Source organism: Heloderma suspectum, chromosome 6, assembly GCF_057233095.1.
Source record: "Heloderma suspectum isolate Gila_16-S chromosome 6, 16-S_ref, whole genome shotgun sequence".
In the NCBI taxonomy this organism is placed as follows: Eukaryota; Metazoa; Chordata; class Lepidosauria; order Squamata; family Helodermatidae; genus Heloderma; species Heloderma suspectum.
This window is the reverse complement of record NC_139463.1, coordinates 88,282,100-88,308,949: the sequence shown is the minus strand read 5'-3', so window position 1 is coordinate 88,308,949 and position 26,850 is coordinate 88,282,100. Positions and strand designations below refer to the sequence as shown.

At 46.5% G+C, this 26,850-nt stretch overlaps 1 protein-coding gene across 1 annotated transcript; it reads left to right on the top strand.

The window, feature by feature from the left end:
* The first annotated feature begins 3,008 nt into the window (after positions 1 to 3,008).
* LOC146341748 (vomeronasal type-2 receptor 26-like) lies at positions 3,009 to 10,893 on the top strand. Its single transcript, XM_084807650.1, has 3 exons — positions 3,009 to 3,126; positions 6,340 to 7,208; positions 10,855 to 10,893. The coding sequence occupies exons 2-3, from the start codon at positions 6,342 to 6,344 to the stop codon at positions 10,891 to 10,893; spliced, it is 906 nt and encodes a 301-aa protein (XP_084663776.1). The 5' UTR covers positions 3,009 to 3,126; positions 6,340 to 6,341.
* Positions 10,894 to 26,850: the final 15,957 nt, after the last annotated feature.

The following is a 26,850-nucleotide window of genomic DNA, read 5'->3' as shown; positions in this document are numbered from 1 at the left end:
AAAAAAGTTAACAGTCCATGATAAAAGCATCGTGTGGCCTAGGACGTTCAAGCAGGTGAGACAGCAAGGATCTTGCCAGATGTAGCACAACTTGATAGTTTCAAAATACTTTACACCACCTTTCATGTCCAACATAAACAGGTAGTGTGCAACAAAAGAAATACAATATAAATTACAGATTTGGGGGAGTGCCTTTTTCGTTAAGGTGAGTCACACACACACAAGTTCCACCAGCCTCAAAGTTCTACTGATTATAAAAAAGTGATACATGATATCCACTTTCTACCTGATGAGGTCTACAATTGTAGAGACTTGTGATAAAAAATTTCCACAGGTACAAGGAGTTAAAATCTGCTGAAAAGTGACACATTTACACTTTTCTCCTATTTCATCATGGCATTTCATATATAACTTCTAAATTTTGCTGAAATCAACAGATGTATTTATTTAGGATTGCTGAAGCTAGGGATGTTGCGGGAACCCAACTGGATCCAAGAGTCCATGCCCCCCACGATGCCCAGACTGTGCCCACCGAGATGCTGTCCTCACTTGCCCCCCACATGCACCCTGCCGGACTCACCGTGAGCCCATCGGGTGAGTGCCCACCATTTTCCTGCCTTTGGTTTCTGCATAAAAAAGGACATTTGATAAATGTGCATATTTAAATATGTGCAGTTTGGGGCCAGAAAATCTGACTACATGCAATATTAGAAGTATAATGCCACTAATATTGCACATATTAAGCTTTCCTGGCCCCAAACTGTGCATAAATGCACATTTTTTAAACTTCCTTTTTTACGCAGAAACCAAAGGCGGGAAAATGGCAGGCACTCACCAGACAGGATCACGGTGAGTCCTGGCAGCCTGCCGAGCTTGTGGGCGGCCCGAGCACAGGTCCGGGGCGAAGCCAGCAGGGGCGGTGCTTCAGCGGGCGCCTGGAGGACCCAAGCTGGGTGGGTTCTCACATCCCTAGCTGAGGCGTGCCTTTCTTTGGTTTGGCGAGGTTCTGACCAGTGGTTAACAACTATTAAGGATTTTTTGTCCCATTACAAACTATGTATGGCAGCAAATGCTTGTGAAGGTTTGTCATGCATGTGGAGTGTCATTCTGGAGCTACAATGCTGCAAGTACTTCCATGTTTTCAAAGGAGTTTGCAGAGGAAATCAAGGACATTCGGGTTCAATGCCTATGCCTATATTTATGGGATGTGACTTCACAACATCAGGCATACATTACTAGACAGATTGGGACACTAGCGTTGGGATGCCTAGGGGACTTTAACACTTCCCCCTACCCCCCTGCTGTGGTCCCACTCTGAATCAGACAACCCTGACTCCACTTTCCATTGCCAAACAGGAATGTGCTTGCAGAGACCTATTCTGACAGTTGTGCACAATACGTGAAGGGCTAAATGGACCCACGATGACACTAGGGACAGGGCTTACGTACGTGCCCATATCCCACTCCCCACATTACCCCTACACACCATCCATTGAATGCATGCCTAGGGCTTCAGATACAAACAGATTGCTTCTAACTGCTATAACACCTCCAAATAATTTTCTGCCAACCCCACCAATGCAACTACCCATCTCTCTCTCTCTCACACACACACACACACACACACTCACATACACTTTCCTTGAACATCTCGGGAACTTCAGGCTTTCTTAAAGAACATTCAAATACCCCTGCCCCCCGCCTTTGAAGGTACTCTCCTATCATGTACTGCTGATATATGTGTGCTGCCAGTATATATGTGCCATTATCATGCATGTCACCTGCAAATCATAGTTCGTTTTGGACAGGCATTGGTCTTGGTTGATTTTTTTAAAAGAACAAAAAATGGACCCCCACCCCATTTCACATCCACCGAATAAGGTGGAAAAGCAGGGAGAGCTGTGTTGGCTCATCCATGGCACATACATGCACCTAAAACATACATGCACTGCCACAACAAAGCGTGTTTTGTTTTTGTTTTTGTTTTTACATATCACCACAGCAATTCCCTATAGAGGAGAGAGTGACACCTGATTGATGGTGGTGATACAAAAACACACATGCACACACACACAGCGTAGAAAAACCAGCATGAGGGTGGGGGTGGTGACCTTTATCCATAACCGTTTCATATTGATCACTGGCAAAATCCTGCAGCTTAGTTTGGGCTAGGAGTGCCTGTACCTTGTCTTGGGCAAAGAGACAGATTGGGGACGCTATTGGGAAACTGGCTGCCCACACTGCTGCCCAATGGCTTCCCTGGCAAAGCTGGCTGAGGGGTCTCAGATGTGGTGTTGGAGAACCCTAGAACTATGGTCCTGGAGGAATTGAACATCCATGCTGATGCTGCCTTAACAGGACCAGCGGAGGATTTCATGCCCTCTATGACAACTATGCAGTTGTCTCGGTTTGACATTGACCTAATGCATAGGGCAGGGCTCACGCTTCATTTGGCCTTTGTCTCGGGGCACGAGGTGGGTGGCCTGGATCTTGCTGCACTGTGACATGGTGAGGTGCCGCAAGCCATCAACATGGTCACTCAGGCACCTTCACGCCAGCGCGATCCCAAGCTGGCCTGATTCGGCATGCAATGAGTCAAGCCAACTCATGCTTTTTTTTGGCAGAAGGGTTGCACAAATCCTGACTTGTGCAAAATCACAGCCAGAAATAGCACCATTTGCATAAAATCATAGCTGCAAATGGTCTAAGCTGCAATTTTGTGCAAATTGTGCTATTCATGGCCAGGATTTGGCACTAATCCACCTGTGACTTCACCCTCCCCCCGCTAAAGTTCTTGAGTTTCAGGAACTATCATGCAGCTCGGCTTGCAAAAATGCAAGCCAAGCCAGGCCCATGATGGGGATCTGTTAGGCTCTAAAAGGGCCTAAGCATCTATCCCATTTAGAACACCTTGATACTTTACACCCGCAAGTGAAACCATAATGATCAAAACATCTTTTTCTCAGTCCTGTCCATTCTCCACTGATGTTTCTGATTAGGTGCTGCCCATTTCTGTGTGTAATGACAACTGCCATCCTGGTCACATCAGGAAAAAGAAGGAAGGGGAGCCATTTTGCTGCTATGATTGTGCCCTGTGTCCTCAAGGGAAAATTTCTAATCAGACTGGTAGGAATCATGGTTCTTCATAGATGTCAAGCATACTGCATCTCATACCATATCCAGCAAAACCAGGGTAATACAAATGTGCATGGCCTTTGGTCTGGAAGGAGTAAGAAAATGTTACTGATCCTTGAATATCTGGCTATAGGAAGAGGTCTTGTTATACAAGAATGCAGACTTCTCTTTTACATTCAGGCCTAGGTATGCTTGGTCACACATTTTGATAGGGATGTACGAAAATTCCGCCACAGATCTCTGGGAGGCCGAATGCCAGAGTATTCGGCCCCCCGAAATCAGTGGCGGAACGGCCTGCAACCCCCCCCCACCCCTGGGACGAGACTTACCTTGGGCGGATCTTCCTGGTGGCGGCGGCTCCGGCGGCGGTTCGGCGGCAGTTTGGCAGCAGCCGGTCTTCCGAGCGGCTGCTGCCGCCGCTATTACCAGTTTTAAAAAAAAAAAACGTGATAGGCTACGCTATTTGCGTTCCCCTTATTTTCGCCGTCTTAGTCTATGTAAATGTTTACGTAGACTAAGACGTGCCAAAATAAGGAACGCAAATGGCAGCGGCCATGGCCACCACCATTTGCGTGCGGGCGTTTGTGTTTTTTTTTTAAAGTCAGCCGTGATAGGTTACGTAAACATTTACATAGCGTATCACGGCTGACTGCAGGGACGCAAACGGCGGTGGCTACGGCCACCGTCGTTTGTGTGCCTGCTAGCCGGCAGCTGGATGTCCGGCTGCTGGCGGAGCCAGCGGCTCCACAGAATCCCTGCGGAGCACAGCCAGCCGGCCAGGATTCCGGGGGGGGGGGAGAGGAACAGAGAGCCTCCCCCGCCAGCGAGGTTTCTGGGGGGAGGGATAGAATGCCTACCCCCCAACCATAAACATAATCTGCAAAAGGTAAGTGCCTTTCGTACATCCCTACAGTTTGACACTAGTCTAAACATTGGATTGATGGTTTGTTTCAGTTGGAAATGTGCTTCATACGTAAAGGAAAGAAGGAAGATATATATAGAGAGCTACTGACAAAGAACGCAGTGCTGTGTCATCCAGTAAAAGTGCAGACTCTCTGGGAGTCCAGCAATTCAATGTTTCATACATAATACAAAATAAAAAGAAACCACTCCATATGCTGGCTCTAGGAGCTGAGCCAGGGGAAAGGATTATAGTGTCTGTGTAAAATTTGCTATACACTCTTATATGTGGATAGACAACAGGCAGAAAGACAAATCATCACCCTTAGCTTCCAATTTCCTGGCTTTTTTGAGTTTAACCCAAGATGAGATAGCCTTAATTCTGATAACCTGGCAAGATTAATGGGGCCAGAATGACCAGACGTATTCCTTAATAGTAAGAGGCAAAGTTTCCAAGCCCACCTTCTGTTAAGGAATTTGAACAACAATCCCCCAGGAGGGCTTGGAGATGGTTAGAGAAGATGGCTCATCCTTATTCGCCCCCTCCAGCAAGGTGGGGGCAAGCTAGGTGTGAGTGAGAAACAGTAGAAGAACTTTGAGGAGACAAAAGATACAGAATGGGAATGAGAGCGAAGTGACCTATAAACTCTGAAGCTCTGGGGGATAGTATCTTCCTCTCTGGAGATCTGATGTGGGAAAGGCCGTATTGAATTGCTATTGTATTGGAGGGTTTTCTTTCACCTCTATTCAGTAGGGATGTCAGTAAGGATGTTATAGAATTCTGTTACGGATCCCGGGGGGGCGAATTCCAGTGAATTCGCCCCCCCGGAATCTGTGGCAGAGTGCAGCAACCCGCCCCACCACCCCACGAAAGCCACGCGGAATGGAGCCTACCTCGTGGCGGCTCCGGCAGCGGCTTCGGCTCCGGTGGTGGCTCCGCCGGCGGCGGCTCCAGCCGCTGCCAGGCTGCTGCAGACGCAAATGGCATCCTGAGTAGGGGACGCCATTTGTGTCCTTATGGTAGCCCGTGATAGCCTACGTAAATATTTACGTAGACTATCACAGCTAAAGTGGGTACACAAATGGTGTCCCCTACACCATTTGCGTTTCCGTTTTCTCCGTGATAGGCTATGTACATATTTACGTGAATATTTATGTAGCCTATGACAGCTAAAGTGGGAATGCAAATGGCGTAGGGGACACCATTTGCGTCCCCGCTTTAGCCGTGATAGGCTGCTACGTAAATGTATACATAGCCTAATATTGGGCTACCATAGGAACGCAAATGGCATCCCCTACTCAGGACGCCATTTGCGTCCGCAGGAGCCTGGCATCAGCTGGAGGCCCACTGCAGGTTGGCCTGGCCAGTGGCTCTGCAGCATGGCAGCAGAGCTGATCAGGCAGGATTCTGGGGGGGAGGAATGGATCGCCTCCCCCTCCATTGAGAGTTTCAGGGGGAGGGACGGAGCAGCTCCCCCCAAACTGCGGATGTCCCTGGACGAAACCAGGTAAGTGTATCGTACATCCCTAGATATCAGAGAATTCCGCCACAGATTCCAGGGAGGTCGGATTCATTAGAATCCGCCCCCCCAGAATTCATGGCAGAATGGCCTCCAGCCCCCCTCCACCCCGTGAAATCCCCCCACAACGGAACTTCCCTGGGGCAGATGCAGTGGCGGCTCCGGTGGCGGCAGCAGCGGCTCCTACAGCGGCGGCTGGTTTCCCGGCCGGCTGCGGCCAGGCTGCTGCGGCCGCCATTTGCGTCCTTGCAAGCAGCCGTGATAGGCTACATAAGTATTTACACAGCCTATCACAGCAAAGAGCAGGGATGCAAATGGTGGCCACTATGCCATTTGCGTGGCTGCCTTTACTGTGATAGGCTATGTAAATACTTACATGGTCTATCACGGCAGCCTGGAAGGACGCAAATGGCGGCCTCTACGACAGCTGCTATTTGCAGCCTCAGCAGCCTGGCCACGGCCAGAACTCCAGCTGCAAATGGCCCTGGCCGGTGGCTTCATGGAGCCGCTGCGGAGCGGAGCCAGCCAGGGAGGATTCCGGAGGGAGGGACGGAGCACCTCCCCTCCACCATGGATGCCCCTGTGTGGAGCCAGGTAAGGGATTCATACATCCCTATATCAGAGGCATTTTTTTTATTTTCTTTTCCAGACATGGATTAAGGCAGATGTATTTGGGCAATGCTCTCTGACAGGGATAGGATATATGAATAATTCAAGACAAGTTCCTTCTCAGATTGCATCTGCTCTCTGTCTCTTATTAATAAGTACTTCTTTTTCTTTCCAGATATGGATTCCTGTACTGAATGTTCAGAAGATCACTATTCAAACTTGGAACAGGATCAATGCATTCCCAAGGTTATAAGCTATCTCTCCTATGAGGAACCTTTGGGGATTTCATTGTCTTTGTCCGCAGTTGCTTTTTCTGTGATCACAGCTTTGGTACTTGGAAACTTTGTGAAGCACCAGGACACTCCCATAGTCAAAGCCAACAACCGGAGCCTCACCTACATCCTGCTCATCTCCCTCCTTTGCTGCTTCCTCTGCTCCTTGCTGTTCATCGGACAGCCAAAGAAGATAACTTGTCTTCTCCGGCAAACAGCTTTTGGCATCATCTTCTCAGTTGCTCTTTCTGCTCTTTTGGCAAAAACCATCACTGTGGTTCTGGCATTTATGGCTAACAAACCAGGATCCAAGATGAGGAAATGGGTAGGGAAAAGAGTGGCCAATTTGATCGTCATTTCCTGCTCCTCTATTCAAACAGGAATTTGCTTGATTTGGCTAAGTACATTTCCTCCATTCCCAGATATGGACATGCATTCACTGACTGGGGAAATTGTAGCAGAATGCAATGAAGGTTCAGTCACCATGTTCTACTCTGTTCTGGGCTACATGGGTGTTCTGGCCATTGTCAGCTTCACAGTAGCTTTTCCAGCCAGGAAGTTGCCAGACAGTTTCAATGAGGCCAAATTTATCACTTTCAGCATGTTGGTCTTTTGCAGCGTTTGGCTCTCCTTTGTTCCAGCCTATCTGAGTACCAAAGGGAAATACCTGGTGGCCGTCGAGATCTTCTCTATCTTAACTTCCAGCGCTGGCTTACTGGCTTGCATCTTTTTTCCTAAATGCTACATCATGGTGTTCAGGCCCCACCTGAACATCAGGGAGCAAATAACAAGGACAAAAAACTAACAAGGAATACCAGAAATTGTTTCCTTTTTCCAAAATGTGTGAATATCTGTTCTGAATTGCTTATGAATAACAAATCATGGTCCTACTTCACCCCTGAACAGGGCCGCCTATTATATTGAAAAATGTGGGATCTGATCTATGCAAATTAGTTGCATGTTTTTCCTTCTGAGTGCATCAGAATTCCTTCCTAGCAATGATCAGCTTGAGGACATTGCTGGTGACTACAGACCTGTTGTACCTTTGGCCTTTATACTGCCCCAGGAGTCGGGTATACATACTCTGACTAAACTCGAAACCGATCTGTATTTGACATTGACTGGAGACAAAGGCTTGGTTTGCACATAATGGCCAACTGTGGTTTAAACAACCCATAGTCAATAAGGCCATACCAGAGCAAGAGGGTGTTGCATTTTCTATACACTTGCCACTTCTCCTTTATATCCATTTTCTTAAAAAAAAATGGAATGCCCCATCCCTTAGTTGTTTGATGCAGCCTCTCTACCCAGAGCTCCGGGTTGTTGTAGGGCAAACAAACCAGAGGTTTACACATAATTCATTGTTGGATTAAAACTCTAGGGTGTTTGTCCCTCAACACCCCAGAGTTACAGATATGGATGTCATATCAAACAACCAGGAATGGGGCATTCCTGGGGTTTCTGCAGAACTGGATGCAAAGCGGAAGCTGTGAGCATGTGGAAGCAGCACGCCTGGTCTCTCTCATGTGGCTATGGCAACTCATGGGTTAAACAACCCATGAATTGCCACAACATATGAACCAGTTGAATGGGTGTCAGTTATCAGTTTGTAAATTGGGATTTTGTAAACAAAGTGGGTTGCACCTAATAAATGGGAACAATGATGCCACCATAAAAATATTCATACTTCCACATCATTGGGCACCCTGACAAAGCCACATAAGAGCCACTGAATTCATGGCAACTTCTTTGGGGAAAGCGTAATGGAGGCCGGAGGACAATCGGACAGGTGGGCTGGAGGATGGGTCACGAGGGGCAGAGCAGTCTGTGAATCACTAACAGTTGATCCCATACCTCAAAAATGGGAAATAGATGTACTTGAACATGCAAGAAAGGGGTGGGGAAATCACACAGCCACACAAAAGCACTTCTTTGGAACTGTTCCAGGAACAACTCCCATTCTGCAGAGAATCAAGTCACTTTAAGATCATAAATGCACAGTGAAATCTGCGTGTGTTTGTTGGGAGGGGGAAGAAGTCACACAACTACATAAAATCATGAACTTGCCATTGCTAAGGATGATATCCTATGATGATATCCTCAGAGCCACACAGCGATGGCCAGATTAAGGTCGTGATGGACATAGGGGCTAGCTGTCTCTACCGACCCTCTACCCTGTCCCCAGGACTGAACCCACACATGACACTTGTACATACACTCACAGAGACAATGAGATAAAATAAAAAAGGGGAAAATATAAGAGTTCTCTCTTATATGCATTCCTGGAAGCAAAAGAGTAATATCTCTTGCATGGGAGAGAACTCAACACAAGCTTCCCCTTTTACAGGTATATAGCACAGACACAGAACATTTAAACACACATAGGGCTCTCTCTCTCTCTCTCTCTCACACACACACACACACACACACATACAAAAGAGACACAGATTTACTAACTTACTAACAGTTACATACACAGCCAGTGCTGGTCCAGGACATTTTGCTGCCTGAGGAGGACCAGCAAATGCCTCCCATTTCTCACTGGATGATCTGGCCCAGTCACTGCCTCTCAGCCTAACCTGCCTCACAGGATTACTGTGAGGAGAAACATGGGGAAAACTGTGGTTCTCGGAGGAAAAGGAAAACACAATTAGAATAAAATAGAGTAAATAATTATATACTAGAAAAACATAATTGTCCTACCATATGTCCATAATAAATTTTCCTAACATGTAAAATGACCACACATGTACAAGCATGTGCAGCAGAGACAAGATGTATCCAGTATCCAACCTGGAAATTCTCCATTAGAGATAAATTTATCCCTGGAGAGGGAGCCTGACATTTGCCTCCATCTTGTGCCTGAACATCAATGAGCGTTTCTGCTTGAGGTTGTTAATGGGCTGTTAAACTGGTGTATCTAGAAGAGAGACAGAATTAGTTGAGTTAGAAGTGGGAGCTGACAGGTATAGCAGTTAGCGAGATCACAAAAGTTAGGTTGGGCTATTAGAACAATTAGTTATAATTCTTTCTCATGTGACTATTGTTCTGGATGTAGTTTGATGCAACAAAGCCTTCAAGCAAAGTTACACAGCTGGCAGAGTTGGACACATTATGCCTGCCCTGGCCCCTAGGCACAACCCCTGCCATGGTGACCCCCATAGCCCCTTGAAGGAGGGGTCTGTCCACTTCATTCCTGGGGGGGGGGGCTGCCCAGCAGAAGAGATGAGGGGCAACCATATAAGTCTTTCTCTCAGACTGCTTCCTCCTAGCTTCAAACTGTCTGAACTGCAGAACTATGTCCCGGTTAAGAAAGTCTGCCATGTACTGCCTGAATATGGTACAGCTGGCTGCAGCATCACAGACACATTCAAATTAATTGTAAGTAATGTGTTTTAAGAAACAAATAACCATTAGGTGTACACTGTCAAATAACCCTGGGTCTGCATGGCAAGTTTCAGGTGTCTAGGTTTCACCATCTTGGAGGATATAAAAACAAACAGTTACATTGAAGCAGTAAATACTTAAAGTTTTTGATTGGCCACCCTTGCGTTTCAAGATGGGGGATGAAATTTTCACGATACCTAAAGCCATCCCATATGGAGGTGCAACAAATCCTGGAAGCACCATAACAATCAGATGTACCCTTTTCAAGTCCATCGAGGACATACAGACAAACACTTCCTTGTACATAGAGAGAGTGGCTGAAGTACCCAGCGTTGCCATTGCCCAGATTAATTTCCTTAGACACAACTCAGGCATCTACCTGGCAAGGGGAGGGAGCAGGCAATTCAAATGCTCCCTTTCTTCCTGGAATTGTGTGCGAAATGGTGAACTTGGTTTTAATGGAGATGGGGAAGGGTGAAGAATATAAAAGAAGGATTATAACTTGAAGTGAAAAAGTGGCCTGTGTATTGTATTTACAGTATGTTTCAGCCAATTTCACTTTTTTTAGTAATTGCTATTAATTTTAGAGTGTTTTTCTGTATAACCAGACAATGTCACATATATAGTCTATTGTAATCAATTACATTGAACAGTCTATTCCCTCTTTTTGGATTCCTACAACAAATTAAACTTTAGAGAGCTTCTTTGTTCACTATAATGGCTGATCTTCCATTGGCTGCTAAAATAAAAAAACAAAGGTGAGGTGTGCTTACATGGGAACAAGCAGTGTAAAACTGTCCATAAGAAAAGCACTTGGTCCGCAAATCCAAACTGGCAAATTTCAGTGACTATCCCTATGCTTTGTTAATAGTCATCGTCACAAAGCAGAGTTTTACTGGAAACTGTATTTGTTTGAAATCAAATGGATAATCTGAAGGGATCAGTGGAATTCTAGAGACGAATACAGTTTTGCCTGCAGCACACCCAGTTAGAACAGTGGCTTCAATCATGTGGGACCTTTGGCTCTTTACCTGAAGGCACATCCCATTGCACAACATTGGGGGACTTAAATTGTGCAAGAGCCACATCAGTGTTCCCACCTTTAAATGTAGTTTGTGCGGAGGCAACCCAGGTGGATTCTGTGAATTTAGGAAATCTACAGGATAGGGGACAGTTCTGTCCACATTCACTACCGCATCTATAGAGTGACACATTCTTTTGTCAGCTTCAAACTTGTCCAGGATGAGCTCATTAACCATTGAAGTCATATCAGTTTTTGAAACTAAAATAGCACTTTCCCATTACCACGACATGGGTGTAGTTACCAATTGCTACATTACAGAGTATTACTGGACATTAAGTCTTCAATGGAGTTCAGGAAAATCCCCAAATTTTCAGTTGTCAGAATTTTTCCTGCTATTTCTATGAAATTCCCAGTATTTGAAAGTTTTGATTGGCTGCCATTTTGTTTCAAAAAGGCAGACATCATTTTTTGTATGGGGACAATTTGCTCGCTGCAGTGAATGGTCATGCAAAGTTTGGTAGAAAATGATCAAATGGTACTGAAGCTATAAATCTTTTTTTAAAAATTGGACATGGCCACTGTTTTGCTTCTAGATGGAAGATGAAATTCTCCCTATGCCTAAAACTATCCCAGATTGAGGTAGAACAAGTCTGAAAAGTTTTGTAACAATCGATATATGGTTTTCAAGTCCATCAAGGACATACAAACACTTCTGTATATGTATGTATGTATGTGTATGTATGTGTATGCATGTATGTATGTATGTGTATGTATATATATATATATATATACATACACACACACACACATATACATACATACACAGAAAGAGAGAGAGAGAGAGAGAGAGAGAGAAGGAGGATTACCCCACATGTTGCCATTATGCCTGGATTGTTATGCTGGTTGGAGGGCATTACGGATTGTGTAAAATACGTTTCATCTTTATTTCCTGGCTCTCCAGGCACCTTGCATTCTGTCGTCCACCCATCGATGGAACTGAATTTTTTTTGCTTCTGAATTCATGCAAATTTGCATCTGTGCAAATGCGCATATGCGGAAATGTTCGAATTCCCTCAAACTGTGCATTTTCACAATTTAGCTTGTCAGGAAAATGCACATTTTGGGCTGTTGTTTTTTTAATTTTTAATTTTTATTGGACAAAACTTTTGCAAAATGTGGGGAAGTTAGAAAACCAGTTCACATGTCTGCAGAATCGTCCAACAGGGGAAAAGCCAGTCTGCTGAAGAATCCGTGGGTCGCATTCATGAAAATCCAAACTCATTTGGCCCATTGCAGATTTCTCTGACATCCCTAGCTGGTTGCTACTGCTGCTGTCTCTCACACAATCACTCTCCTCATCTTAGGGCCAAACTAAGTGTTTATTTCAGTGTAAGTGTAAATTTCCATACCACCACTCCCTATTGGCAGTTATTGTGGGCTAGGCAGCCAATTCTTTTGGGCCATCCTGCATTATGGAAGCAAAGCCATTGTTATTAATGCTTCAAAACTAGGGATGTACGAAAGTTCCGCCACGGATCTCGGGGAGGCCGAATGCCAGCGCAACAGCCCGCCACCCCCCTGTGCGCCCCCTCGGGTGGGAACTTACCTTGGGTGGATCAACCTGGCAGCCATGGCTCCGGCAGCCAGTCTTCCAACTGGCTGCTGCCGCTGCCATTTCCAGGTTAAAAAAACAAAAACAAAAACGTGATAGGCTACGTAAAGATTTACATAGGCTATCACGGCTAGATTTTTTTAAAAAATGTGATAGGCTACATAAATCTTTACGTAGCCTATCACGGCTGACTTTAAAAAAAACCACGCACGTACGCAAATGGCAGCGGCCATGGCTACCGCCATTTGCGTTCTTTATTTTGGCACGTCTTAGTCTACGTAAACATTAAAGCGTAGAGGGTATGCTATTTGCGTTCCGCTTATTTTCGCCTTCTTAGTCTATGTAAATGTTTACATGGACTAAGACGTGCCAAAATAAGGAACGCAAATGGCGGCGGCCGTGGCCGCCACCATTTGCATTCGTGCGTTTGTGTTTTTTTTAAATGTCCGGCTGCTGCTGGAGCTGGTTGGTGGCTCTGCAGAATCACTGCGGAGCACAGCTGGCCGGCCAGGATTCTGGGGGGGGGGAATGGAACGCCTCCCCCCCAGCATCAACATAATCTGTGGAAAGGTAAGTCACTTTCGTACATCCCTATTCAAAATGGTGGCCACTGGCCCAACGGCCCTCTGCACTGGGGCTGCCAGGCTGGTTGGCTTAGTACCAGTGTTGCTCTTTTCGCTTGTGGCTGCTGTCTGCTCTCGGCACACATGGCTGAGTTCAGTGGTGGGCCATGGTGCCAGAGATGTGAAGGGGTGAGATATGGGGAGGGGGGTTGGAAGCAGTGGAATCCAAGACGGAGGGCCTAGTAATCCAAGGACTCCTAGGATTACTCCAGCTGAAATCAGTAGCTGAACAGGTGGCAGGGGTCCAGGCAGTAGGTTGCCCACCAGTATTCAGAGGGCAGTCCTGCCGAAAATACTCAGTTCATGGCTGAGCTAACAACCTGAGGAGCATTTTGTGATGGAACATCAGGGCCAGGCCAGGCCAGGCCGGGCTAACCAGAGATAGGGAATCCATGGTCTGGCTCTTCTCCTCACTGGCCTACAGCTTTTTGAGGGGTTGTTTAAAAAGAGCGGAGATTAATTCAACTGTAGACTGTTTCACCCCCTTCATGGATCACTGCCTTGTTGTGGCGAAGGGGCTTGCATAACTCAGTGAAGCCATAAGCTATGCCGTCCAGGGCAACCCAAGACAAACAGGTCATGGCAGAGAGTTCTGACAAAATGTGGTCCAATGGAGAAGAAAATGGCAACCCACTCCAGTATTCTTGCCAAGAAAACCCCATGGAACGTATCACAAGGCAAAAAGATATGACGACAGAAGATGAGCGCCTCAGATCAGAAGGTGTCCAATATAGGGATGTACGGAAGTCACTTACCTTTCGCGGATTATGTTGATGGGGGGGAGGCATTCCGTCCCTCCCCCCCGAATCCTGGATGGGGGGGAGGCACTCCGTTCATCCCCCCAAGAATCCTCCGTGGCTGGCTGTGCTCCGGGGCAGCTCCGCGGAGCAGCCGACCAGGCCAAGCCAGGCCAGAGCTTTCCGCAGCCGGATTTCCGGCCGCAGAGGGCTCGGGGGGGGGGGGAATAAATGCGTACGCAAATTGCGGTGGCTATGGCCCCCGCCATTTGCATTCCTTATTTTTGGGGGGCCATCTTAGTCTACATAAATATTTACGTAGACTAAGATGGCCCAAAAAATTAAGGAACACAAATGGCAGTGGCCATAGCCGCCTCCATTTGCGTACGCCATTTTATTTTTTTTAACTAAATGTTTTAGGCTACGTAAAAACTTAAACAGCCTATTATGTCTCTGTAAAACAACAACAACAACCCTACAAATGGCGGCGGCAGCCGTTTGGAATACCAGCCACTGCAGCTGCTGCTGCTGAAGCCGCTGCCGCAGGTGCCGCCACCCGGAAGATCAGCCCCAGGTAAGTCTCATCCCGGGGGGATCCGCAGAGAGGCGGGGGGGCAGGCCGTTCCGCTACAGATTTCGGGGGGCTGAATGCACTGGCATTCAGCCTCACTGAGTTCCATGACGGAATTCTCTGCCATCCCTAGTCCAATATACTACTAGGGAAGAGCAGAGGGAATTTCCAAGTAGCGCCAGAAAGAGTGAAGCAGCTGGGCCAAAGCCAAAAGGACACTCAGCTGTGGATGTGCCTGGTGGTGAAAAGAAAATCCGATGCTGTAAAGAACAATATTGTTTAGGAACCTGGAATGTAAGATCAATGAATCAAGGTAAGGTGGAGGTGGTCAAACATGAGATGGCAAGATTGAACATCGACATCTTGGGAATAAGCAAACTAAAATGGACAAGCATGGGTGGATTTCATTCAGGTGACCATCATATCTACTACTGTGGGCAAGAATATCTTAGAAGAAATGGAGTAGCACTCATACTCAATAAAAGGGTGGGAAAAGCAGTACTGGGGTACAATCTCAAAAATGATTGAATGATCTCAGTACAAATCCAAGGCAAACCATTCAACATCACAGTAATTAAAGTCAATGCCCCAACCACTGATGCCGAAGAAGCTGAGGTTGATCGGTTCTATGAAGACCTACAACACCTTCTAGAACTAACACCAAAATGTCCTCCTCATCATAGGGGATTGGAATGCTAAAGTAGGAAGTCAAGAAATCACCAGGATAACAGACAAGCATGGCTTTGGTGTACAAAATGAAGCAGGACAAAGGCTAATAGAGTTTTGCCATGAGAACATGCTGATCATAGCAAACACTCTTTTCCAAAAGCACAAGAGGCGACTCTACACATGGACATCACCAGATGGTCAACATAGAAATCAGAATGATTATGTCATTTGCAGCCAGAGATGGGAAGCTCTATACAGTCAGTAAAAACAAGACCTGGAGCTGACTATGGCTCAGATCATGAGCTTCCTGTTGCAAACTTTCGGTTGAAATTGAAGAAGGTGGGGAAAACCACTAAACCATTCAGGTATGACCTAAATCATATCCCTGATGAATATACAGTGGAGGTGAGGAATAGATTTCAGGGATTAGACCTGATAGAGTGCCTGAGCAACTATGGATGGAGGTCCGTAACTTTGTTCAGGAGGCAGCAACTCAATCCATCCTAAAGAAAAAGAAATGCAAGAAAGCAAAGTGGCTGTCTGAGGATGCTTTAGACGTAGGGGTGGACGAAAGTCACTTACCTGTCCTCGAAAGATGTTCACGGTGGGGGGGAGGCGCTTCGCTGCTCCCCCCGCGAAGTTCCGGCCGGGGGGGGAGGCTTCTCGGCCCAGCTGAAATTCAGGCAGGGGGGAAGGCTTCCCGCCTCAGCCCAGCCGAAATTCAGGCCGGGGAGGAGGCTTCCCGCCTCACCCGGCCACGAACGCGTAAGTTTAAAAAAAAAAAAAAACGCCCCCTGATAGGCTACGTGACGATTCACGTAGCCTATCACTGCTAGATCTGCAAAGTCAGCCGTGACAGGCTACGTCAATCGTCACGTAGCCTATCGCAGGTGACTTAAAAAAAAAAAAAGCGTGTACGCTAATGGCGGCCCCCATAGGGAGCCGCCATTCGCGTTCCTCATTTAGTCGCTGTAGTCTACGTAAATGTTTACGTAGACTAAGGCGAAAATAAGGGCAACGCAAATAGCGTAGACTACAGCGACCAAATAAGGAATGGGAATGGCGGCTCCCTATGGGGGCTGCCATTATCCGTACACACTTTTTTTTTTTTTAAAGTCACCCGTGATAGGCTACGTGACAATTGATGCAGCCTATCATGGCTGACTTTGCAAATCTAGCCGTGATAGGCTATGTGAATCGTCATGTAGCCTATCAGGGGGCGTTTTTCTTTTTCTTTTATTGCAATGGCGGCGGCGGCATTGAACACCCGCCGAACACCCGCCCTGCTTGAACACCCGCCGAACCGCCGGCCGGACCCGCCGCCGGGAGGGACATTCGGCGAAGGTAAGTCCCGTCCCGGGGGGGGGTTCGGGGGTCGGGGGGGGTCGGAGGATTTCTCCCCGAAACATGTTCGGGGGGCCGAACACGTTGGCGCTCGGCCCCCCGAAGTTTCGGGGAGAAATTCTCCGCCAACCCTATTTAGACATAGCTGAGGAAAGAAGGGAAATGAAAAGCAAGGGAGAAAGGGGAAGATATACCCAACTGAATGCAGAGTTCCAGAGAATAGCAAGGAGACACAAGAAGGCCTTCTTAAATGAACAATGCAAAGAAATTGAGGAAAACAACAGAATGGGAAAGACTAGAGATCTCTTCAAGAAAATCGGAGATCTCAAGGGAACGTTTTGTGCAAAGACGGGCATGATAAAGGACAAAGAAGGCAGGGACCTAACAAAAGCAGAGGAGATTAAGAAGAGGTGGCAAGAATACACAGAAGAACTATACAGGAAAGATCTGAATGTCCCTGATAGCCATGATAGTGCGGTCCCTGAACTTGAGCCAGACATCCTAGAGAGTGAAGTCAAGTGGGCCTTAGGAAGCACTACTTACAACAAAGCTAACGGAGATGACAGTCTTCCAGCTGCGCTATTTAAAATCCTAGAAGATGATGCTGTTAAAGTGCTGCAATCAATATGCCAACAAATTGGGACACTCAACAGTGGCCACAAGACTGGAAAAGGTCAGTTTTCATTCCAATTCCAAAGAAGGGCCACGCCAAAGAGTGTTCAAACTACCGTACAACTGCACTAATTTTGCATGCCAGCAAGGTTATGCTCAAAATCCTACAAGCTAGGCTTCAGCAGTATGCGAACCGAGAACTACCGGAAGTACAAGCTGGGTTTCGAAGAGCAGAGGAAGTAGGGATGTACGATAGTTCCACCATGGATCAAGGGAAGGCCGAATGCCAGCGCATTTGGCCCCCCAAAATCGGTGGCAGAACGGCCCCCCGCCCCTCCCGGGACGGGACTTACCTTAGGCGGATCGTCCTGGTGGTGGTAGCGGTTTGGCGGCGGTGGCTGCGGCGGCCGGTCTTCCGACTGGCTGCCGCTGTCACCATTTCCAGGTAAAACAAAAAACAAAAACAAAAAAACGTGATAGGCTATGTAAAGATTTACATAGCCTATTACGGCTAGATTTTTTTTAAAAAACCGTGATAGGCTACGTAAATGTTTCCGTAGCCTATCACAGCTGATTAAAAAAACAAACAAACACGCGTACACAAATGGCGGCACCCATGGGCGCCGCCATTTGCGTTCCTTATTTTGGCACGTCTTAGTCTACGTAAACATTTATGTAGACTAAGACGGCGAAAATAAGGGGAACGCAAATAGTGTAGCGTCTACGCTATTTGCGTTCCCCTTATTTTTGCCATCTTAGTCTACATAAATGTTTACGTAGATTAAGACGTGCCAAAATAAGGAACTCAAATGGCGGTGCTCATGGGCGCCGCCATTTGCGTATGCGCATGTTGTTGTTTTTTTAATCAGTCATGATAGGCTACGTAAACATTTATGTAGCCTATCACGGCTGACTGGAGGGACGCAAACTGGAGGGATGCATTTGCTTCCCTGCTAGCCAGCAGCCAGATGTCTGGCTGCTGGCAGAGCCGGCCGGCGGCTCCTCAGAATCCCTGCGGAGCGGAGCCGGCCGGCCAGGATTCTAGGGGAGGAACGGAGCATCTCACCCCCCCGGCCAGGATTCCAGGGGGAGGGATGGAACGCCTCCCCCCCATCATCAGCATAATCCGCAGAAAGGTAAATACCTTTCATACATCCCTAAGAGGAACTAAAGATCAAATCGCCAACTTTTGCTGTATCATGGAGAAAGCAAGAGAATTCCAGAAAAATGTCTATTTCTGCTTCATTGACTACGCTAAAGCCTTTGATTGTGTGGATGACAACAAATTGTGGCAAATTCTGAAAGAAATGGGGGTACCAGACCACATTACCTGTCTCCTGAGAAACCTGTATGAGGGTCAAGAAGCAACAGTAAGAACCAGACATGGAACAACCGATTGGTTCAAAATTGGGAAAGGAGTATGACAAGGCTGCATATTGTTGCCCTGCTTATTTAACTTATATGCAGAGTACATCATGAGAAATGCCGGGTTCGATGAATCACAGGTCAGAATTAAGATTGCCGGGAGAATTATCAACAACCTCAGATACACAGATGATACCACCCTAATGGCAGAAAGCGAAGAGGATCTAAAGAGCCTCTTGTTGAGGGTGAAAGTGGAGAGTGAAAATGATGGCCCCATCATTTCCTGGCATATGGAAGGGGAAGAAATGGAAGTAGTGACAGATTTTATTTTCTTGGGCTCCAAGATCACCGCAGATGGTGACTGTAGCCATGAATTTAAAAGACGCTTGCTCCTTGGGAGGAAAGCTATGGCAAACCTAGACAGCATAGTAAGAAGCAGAGACATCACCTTGCCGACAAAGGTCCGTCTAATCAAAGCTATGGTTTTCCCAGTAGTAACGTATGTCTGTGAGAGCTGGACTATAAGGAAGGCTGAGCACCAAAGAATCGATGCCTTCCAACTGTGGTCCTGGAGAAGACTTTTATGAGTCCCCTGTACTACAAGGAGGTCAAATCAGTCAATCCTAAAGGAAATCAACCCTGAGTGCTCATTGGAAAGACAGATACTGAAGCTGAAGGCTGAAATATTTTGGCCACCTAATGCAAAGAGAAAACTCTCTGGACAAGACCCTGACACTGGGAAAGACTGAAGGCAAAAGGAGAAGGGGATGGCAGAGGAGGAGATGGCTAGATAGCATCACTGATGCAATGAATATGAACTTGAGCACACTCCGGGACTGAGCGCAGGACAGGAAGGCCGGGCGTGCTGTGGTCCATGGGGTCACGAAGAGTCAGACATAACTGAATGACTGAACAACATCAACAGACTGTTTCACAGCAGCATGGCATGCATCATCTCTTACTAACAATCCACAGTGCCCCACGTGGCGAGTCTGAGGTCAAAAATAAGGGGTATGCAAAATGATTTGAGCAATTTTCTCTCTGTCAAACTAAACTGAGCAGGAAGCCGGCTGATATTACCCTTGCTCTGGCCAGAGAGGCTGGATGCAGGAGATCACATACCCCCCGCTTCTGCTGCTTACGTTGTTTCAATGCTTTCGATGCCACAACAATGCCATCACTTGGAAAGGAAATTTTCTCCCCAGTAATTATCAGCATGTCTCTGATTAACTGTCCTCCTCACTAAGTCCCAAGGGATAGCTAGAGGCCTCAAGAACAATGAACAGTAATATTGGAATGTCTTCTAAAAGCCATCCCTAATGTTGAGAGATGATGCAAGGGGCCAGGGACTCTATGCCTTGGAGAACTGATGATTGTAAAGGATGTCTGCTCTGCTGGACTCTCCTGGGATTTCTACCAGACCTAAGATGTTATAAGTAGCTTGAGACATCTGCCCTCTCTTTTGCAAATGATCATTGCATTTCTGGATATTCCTCAAAAAGCAACTAATTGAAATTTGGTGCGTTAGTACAAGATGGACCAAAAACGACCCTGAATGGAGATCTACATGAAGGAGCAACAAAAACCCAAGGATTAAAGATGGAGGGGGAAATGGTATTGATATCCTCTTCCATCTGTCCATCAGTTTTCACCTGAGAGTTTCAGCTCACATTCCAAGCAGGTTCAAAACAGGCTGCTCACGACGCATTGAATTCCATTCAAGGGAATGTGTGTCTGGAAGAGAACCTTCTCCGTCCTAGAAACAGTGGTGTTCTTGGTGTTGTTCCTTGGCCTGATGCCTCATATTGTGTGCAAGATGGATTCTGGTCATCCCAGCACGAGGACTCCTTCCGCTAAATGCAGAATAAGCGAACACTTCACAATTTCGCATGAGTTTAGTCAACGGGGAGAGCTTGTCATTGGAGGGATTGCTTCTCAAATCTTTTCCCCATACTCTTCTATTAAATTCCGTGAAAAGCCATCTCCAGTGCTGACCAAGGAAGCTATGTAAGGAAATAGCATATAACTTACTGTACGTTTAGGCTTTTCAGACATGTTCTTCGTCCTTTTGTATGAGACCTTTTTAAATCTCTTTTGCTCATTTTTTTCAACACCTCATCTTAATGTCACATGAATATTAACCTAATGATGTCCACTACGTTTATAAATCTCTTCTTAAGGAAGATCTTCTTAAGGAAGATCATGGAAGTCAAGTTTCCCATCTTCCCAGCAGTCTCTGTGTCTCATTCCACATTCTTCAGGAGTACCAGATGGGGGAGAATTTTATTTGTTTCTGCATTTGTTAAGTGAAGCAACCTAATTCACACTTCCCGGACTAGTACATGGAATGGAACACAGTAAATCCTCAGGCAAGTTTATTTATTTTATTTATTGCATTTATACCCCGCCTTTCTCCCTCTCGCAAGGAACTCAAGGCGGCTTACATTATCCTCCTCCTCACCGTTGTATCCTCACAACAACAACCCTGTGAGGTAGGATGGGCTGAGAGTCTGTGACTGGCCCAAAGTCACCCAGTGAGCTTCCATGGCCAAGTGGGGACTAGAACCCGGATCTCCCAGCTCCCAGTCCGTCACTCTCACCACTACACTACACTGTGTGGTATAGTAGTTAGAGTGTTGGACTGGGACTCAGGAGATCTGAGTTCTAGTCCCCACTCGGCTCTGAAGCTCACTGGATGACTTTGGGCCAGTCATTGACAGTCATTTATATATCCATTTATACCGTATTTTCTTCCATCTCTCCCTCATTCCACGAACTGAACTGAAGTGCTCCCGTAATGTTCCATTTTTTTCTTGCCATCATTCTGGCTCCTGACCAGGATGCTGTCAGACTACTGTCCTGTGTTTTGTCATTAAGCTCATCTGTGCTCATTTCATATAATGCACTTTCTATATGTTCTCCGTATCTATAATATAGTCTCTGAATGCATCTTCTTATGGAATCCTCCCTTCCAGCACCTTCATATGTTTGTGATTTTTTCCTGGAAACTATTAGTTCATGCTTGCATTATTGGTTTTCATCAGTGGCTAAGTGTATAAGTTGTGGGTTTCTTGCCTCACCCAGAAACTCACTGGCTGTGCTTGGGCAAGCCAATTTTCCTTACGTCTCCCACTACTATTTTTATATGAATAATATTAACAACAATAACAACAACAACCATGCTAAGTACAAGAGCAGGCTTACTGGATCAGATCCTAGGCTATCCAGTCAGGCATCCTGTTTCCCACAGTGGCCAACCAAAGGTCAATGGGAAGCCCATGAGCAGAATATGACAGCAGTAGCTCTTTCCTGCTTTTATTTCCAGTAAGGATGTACAAAAGTCACTTACCTTTTCACGGATTCTGTTCATGGTGGGGGGGAGGCTTTCCGTCCCTCCCCCTGGAATCCTCGACGGGGGGGGGGAGGCTCCGCGGCGCAGCCGGCCAGGCCCAGTCCAGGGCCGTCCACAGCCGGATTTCCAGCCGGGGAGGACTCTGGGTAACAAAACAAAAAGAAGGCGTACACAAATGGCGGCGGCTACGGCCACCGCCATTTGCATTCCTTATTTTTTGCCGTCTCTATGTAAATATTTATGTAGACTAAGACGAAGAAAAGAAAGGGAAACATAAATAGCGTACTGGGAGCTATTTGTGTTCCCCTTTCTTGTCTTCTTCTTAGTCTACATAAATATTTACGTAGACTAAGACGGCGAAAAATAAGGAACGCAAATGGCGGCGACTGTAGCCGCCGCCATTTGCGTACGCGTTTTGTTTTTGTTTTTTTACCCAGCCGTGATCGGCTACGTAAGTCTTTACATAGCCTATCATGTCTATGGGGGGAAAAAAAGAAAAAAACACAGACTGCAAATGGCGGCGGTGGCAGCCGGTTGGAAGACCAGCCGCTGTTGCCACTGCAGCCGCTGCCATCTGAAACATCCATCTCAGGTAGGTCTTGTCCCGGAGGGGATCCGCAGAGGGCGGGGGGGTGGCAGGCTGTTCCGCGATGGATTTCCGGGGGCCGAATGCACTGGCATTCGGCCTTACCGAGATCCATCGCGGAATTCTCTGACATCCCTAATTTCCAGGAACTGGTATTCAGAGGCTTAATGCCTCTGATTCTGGAGGTAGTAGTAGTACTCTATTGTTGTTTCCACCAACATGATCATATCAACTAAGAGTAAACCAGCATTCATACACATGCACACACCAGCTATATCCATTACACATAACAATTCTATAAGGTACATGGATAAGCTCCAAGAAAGAGTAACATTTCAAACAAACATCTCCATTAAAAGTTTAAAATTTAGAAAGCCACACTTTATACAAGTAAACCCCCAGACGTCCTATTATGGATCTAAGAAAATGCATTCAGAAATAAATAGAATTAAGAGTTGTACTAATAAGTACAAAAAGTATAAAATAAAACTACTACATCGAAACATCTAATTAAATCATTACATTTCACCATATTAGTCTCAACAAATGTCCTCCTCAGGTTTTGAGCGGCTACTGCAATCTTGCAAATCTATCTGTCACAAATCTATGAAAATTGGATAGCAAACATATAATTTTTGTTTGATCGTCATTATCAGGTATATATCCCTTAGCAATTTCCATATCAGTTTTGCTCTAGGTCCTCTGCTACATGAGCTCCACATATACAAATCTTTTGATCTACAGGTTTTTTTGCAATAGCAACCTTCTAAGTATTGTGAGGGCACAGTCTGAAAATGCAATGCTAAGAATGCCTTTCTAAATGGAATAACTGACAACTCCTGTAGATATTTCTCAAATCCATGAATTAATTTTACAAAACGCAACTGTGTCATACAGACATTTCCACCACCCCTGCCCCGGAATACCCCCAGACGCACCCCTTTTCAGCCACTCCAGCTTCTCTTGAACAGGCTCCCAGGTCAATTCCTAGAAAACAAGATATCCTATGGCCATCTAGCCTCTGCCTAGCTGCCATAGGATTGCTCCCTCCAAACAGTACATAAACAGATATAGGGAAACATGAAATTGTGCTGGTGTAATCCCCACCTCTGCCCTAATATTACCTGTAGGGATAGAGTGAGGCAAACTCAGTAGTGATTTGAAGGATTAATTTTGGGTAATTTCTAACTGGGTTATTTTTGTCAAACCCCAGATTGCTCCCCCATAAGTCAATTGTGGGAGCACTTTGCCCATATGTATTTTCAAGGCAAGGGTGATCATATAAACACCTGTGGTTCTTGTAAAACCCAAAATGGATTGAGAAAACCATGAAGCTTTCAAAGCTACCACCACCATATACAGTCAGGGCCAGAAATATTGGAACAAGGATAACTGTTTTGGCAGTTGGCCTCTGTACATCACCACATTGAAGTTGAAAGGAAACACACCCAGATGGGAGAGAAGTCAGGACTGTCAGCTGTAATTCAAGGGGCCTGACAAAAGTGGGGCACTAAACATTCAGGAAGGACAGCCAGTGGCATACACACACCTGCATCATTGGTGGCTCATAAGTAATGGAACAAATGGCTGACAAGCAGCTGCATGGGCAGATGTGGCCTGTTTCCTGCGTACCCCATGACCAATCAAGCAGATCAAAGGCCTGGAGGTGGTTCTGAGTGTTACATTTGCCTTTGGTAGCTGTTCACTGGAACTCCCAACATGAGGTCCAAAGAGGTGTCCATGAGAGTGAAGGAGGCCATCATTAGGCTGAGGAAACAAAATAAACCCATCAGAGAGATCGCAAAAACATTGGGAGTGGCCAGTACAACAGTTTGGAACTGTGCACATGTCCCTTCCCGTTGAGGTTTAGACTCTTGGCAGCCTTCCCCCTCTGCAAGGGTGGGGGATCTATTAAAATGGTCTGCCCCCAGAGGTGAATGGATTCCGATGGATTCCAGAGGGCTCTGGGGGATTTTCCTGCTGGTATGGCTGGTGCTCCTGTCGAAGCCCGGGTCGCTCTGTGGAATGCAGAGATGACTCGGGCACGATTGTACCCAAGCACCCTCTCTCCCTGAGCAGAGCCTGGCCAGCTCCTTGGTATACACCTGAGCTGAGGGCAATGAAGCAAGAGGGGAAATGACTAGAACGTAGGTGGAGAAAAACTCGTGCTGAGTCTGACTGAACACAGGTTAGAGCTCATTATCAAGCCTACTCTGTGGTGGTGAGGGTGGCAAGAGACAGTTCTTTTCCACCAGCATTGCATCTTCTCAGTGTCATCCAGAGGAGCTTTTCTGAGTGGTTCTTGGCCTGTTACATTCTGGGTCAGGGGGAGAGACTGTGGAACCCTCGGCTGCATGCTGTGACGAGTTTGAACAGCACTTTGGAGATAAAGTCGCTCAGATTCATCATGAATTGGACACCACGATTAATGCTGTTCCATTGGTAGAGCCATTCACAGCACTGTCTGGTCCAGTTTTATTGGATGAGTTTCAGTTACTGAGAGGACTGGAAGATGGCCAATGTAATATCAATTTTCAAAAAGGGATCCAGGGGTGATCCAGGAAATTACAGTCCTGTTAGCTTAATGTCTGTTCTGGGTAAATTGGTTGAAAGCATTATTAAAATTAGTAAACATATAGAAGGACAAGCCCTGTTGAAAAAGAATCAACATAGCTTCCTCAGAGGTGAGTCCTGTCTCACTAACCTTTTAGAGTTCTTTGGGAATGTCAATAAACATGTAGACAGGGGTGATCTAGTAGACATTGTTTACTTGGGCTTCCAAAAGCCTTTTGACAAAGTCTCTAACCAAAGACTCCTGAGCAAACTTAGCACTCATGGAATAAGAGGAGAGGTCCTCTTATGGATCAGTAACTGGTTAAAGAACAGAAAGCAGAGAGTGGGAATAAATGGCAAATTCTGCCAATGGAGGGAAGTAAATAGTGTGGTCACAGGGATCTGTCTTGGGACCAAAGCTTTTCAGTTTGTTCATGAATGATCTGGAATGATCTGGAATTAGGAGTGAACAGTGAAGTGGCCAAGTGTAACAATGACACCAAATTATTTAGGGTGATTAAAACAAAAAGGGATTGTGAGGAGCTCCCAAAGGATCTCTCCAAACTGGGAGAATGGGCATCCCAATGGCAAATGAGATTCAATGTAAGCAAGTGTAAAGTGATGCACGTTGGGGCAAAAAATCCCAAATTCAAGTATAACCTGATAGCATCTGAGCTAGCTGTGACCAACCAAGAATCTGAGCTTGCGGGATCTGAGCTAGTGGTGACAGACCAACCCATCTTGGATGTAATTGGTTGGATGTAATTAGAAAAGGAACTGAAAATAAAACAGCCAGTATCATAGTGTCTGTATACAAATGTATGGTGTGACTAGGGATGTCAGAAAATTCTGCCACGGATCTCAGTGAGGTCGAATGCCAGTGCATTCGGCCACCTGAAATCTGTGGCGGAACAGCTTGCCCCCCCGCGGATCCCTCCCGGGACGAGACTTACCTGGGGTGGATGTTCCGGGTGGCGGCTGCTGCGGCAGTGGCTCCTGCGGTGGGGGCAGTGGAGGCAATGGCTGCGGCGGCTGGTCTTCTGACCAGCTGCCACCGCCACTATTTGCAGTCTTGTCATTTTTTGTTTTTATTTTACAAGGCATGATAGGCTACGTAAAGATTTACGTAAAGATTCAGGAGGCCGTTCCACCATGGATTCTTTAGAATCCAGCCTCACTGGAATCCGTGGCAGAATTCTCCGCCATCCCTAGAAGGGACGCAAATGGCGTCCACTATGCCGGATGCCATTTGCATCCAAAGACCACCGCGGATGGACCCGGATGGACCTGGACCCAGACGGTGCCAGGTAGGATCCGGCCAGGTCGGACTTCGCGGGGTGGCGGGGTGAGGTGGTCCTTTCCACCCCAGAGTCCGTGGTGGAATTCTCTGCCATCCCTAGACTTCTTTATGCAGAGGACTAGGGATTGCCAAGTCACTAGGAATGAATGCAGAAGTGAGAAGGAAAACTCAGTCCACCTGACCCTAAAAAGCTTGGGGAGTGTGAGGAGATAGAAGGTGTTGGCTTCTGCAATATCCCGAAGTTCTCTGGATCTGAGCCCTGATGTGTGGAAATATGTGCTCAGCCCTACAAGCTGCTGGAATATGTGTCAAAGCTCACCATGATATTGGTAGACCTCCATGCAAAATATGACAGGTGGACTCCATGCCAGCACTTCAGCAGAGGAACAGAAGCTTCTTGATCATTAACCCTCATTTTGGATTGGAAGAAAATCCACAACCAGACTTCTCGCTTATGTTGACAGATGCTCCATCTGTGGCCGAGGAGGATACACACATGAAGATGTGCCCAGCTGCTGCACATCAAAACTGTCTTGTAGGGATGGATGAACCACACCACACCACCCCCACACCACCTCTACCCCCTGCACAGCTTTCCAAACCATCACCACTTACCTGCCCTGTTAAGTTCCCTGAGTGAACTGCTGGGTGGTCCATGGGCGCCTGACTCCTCAGCAAG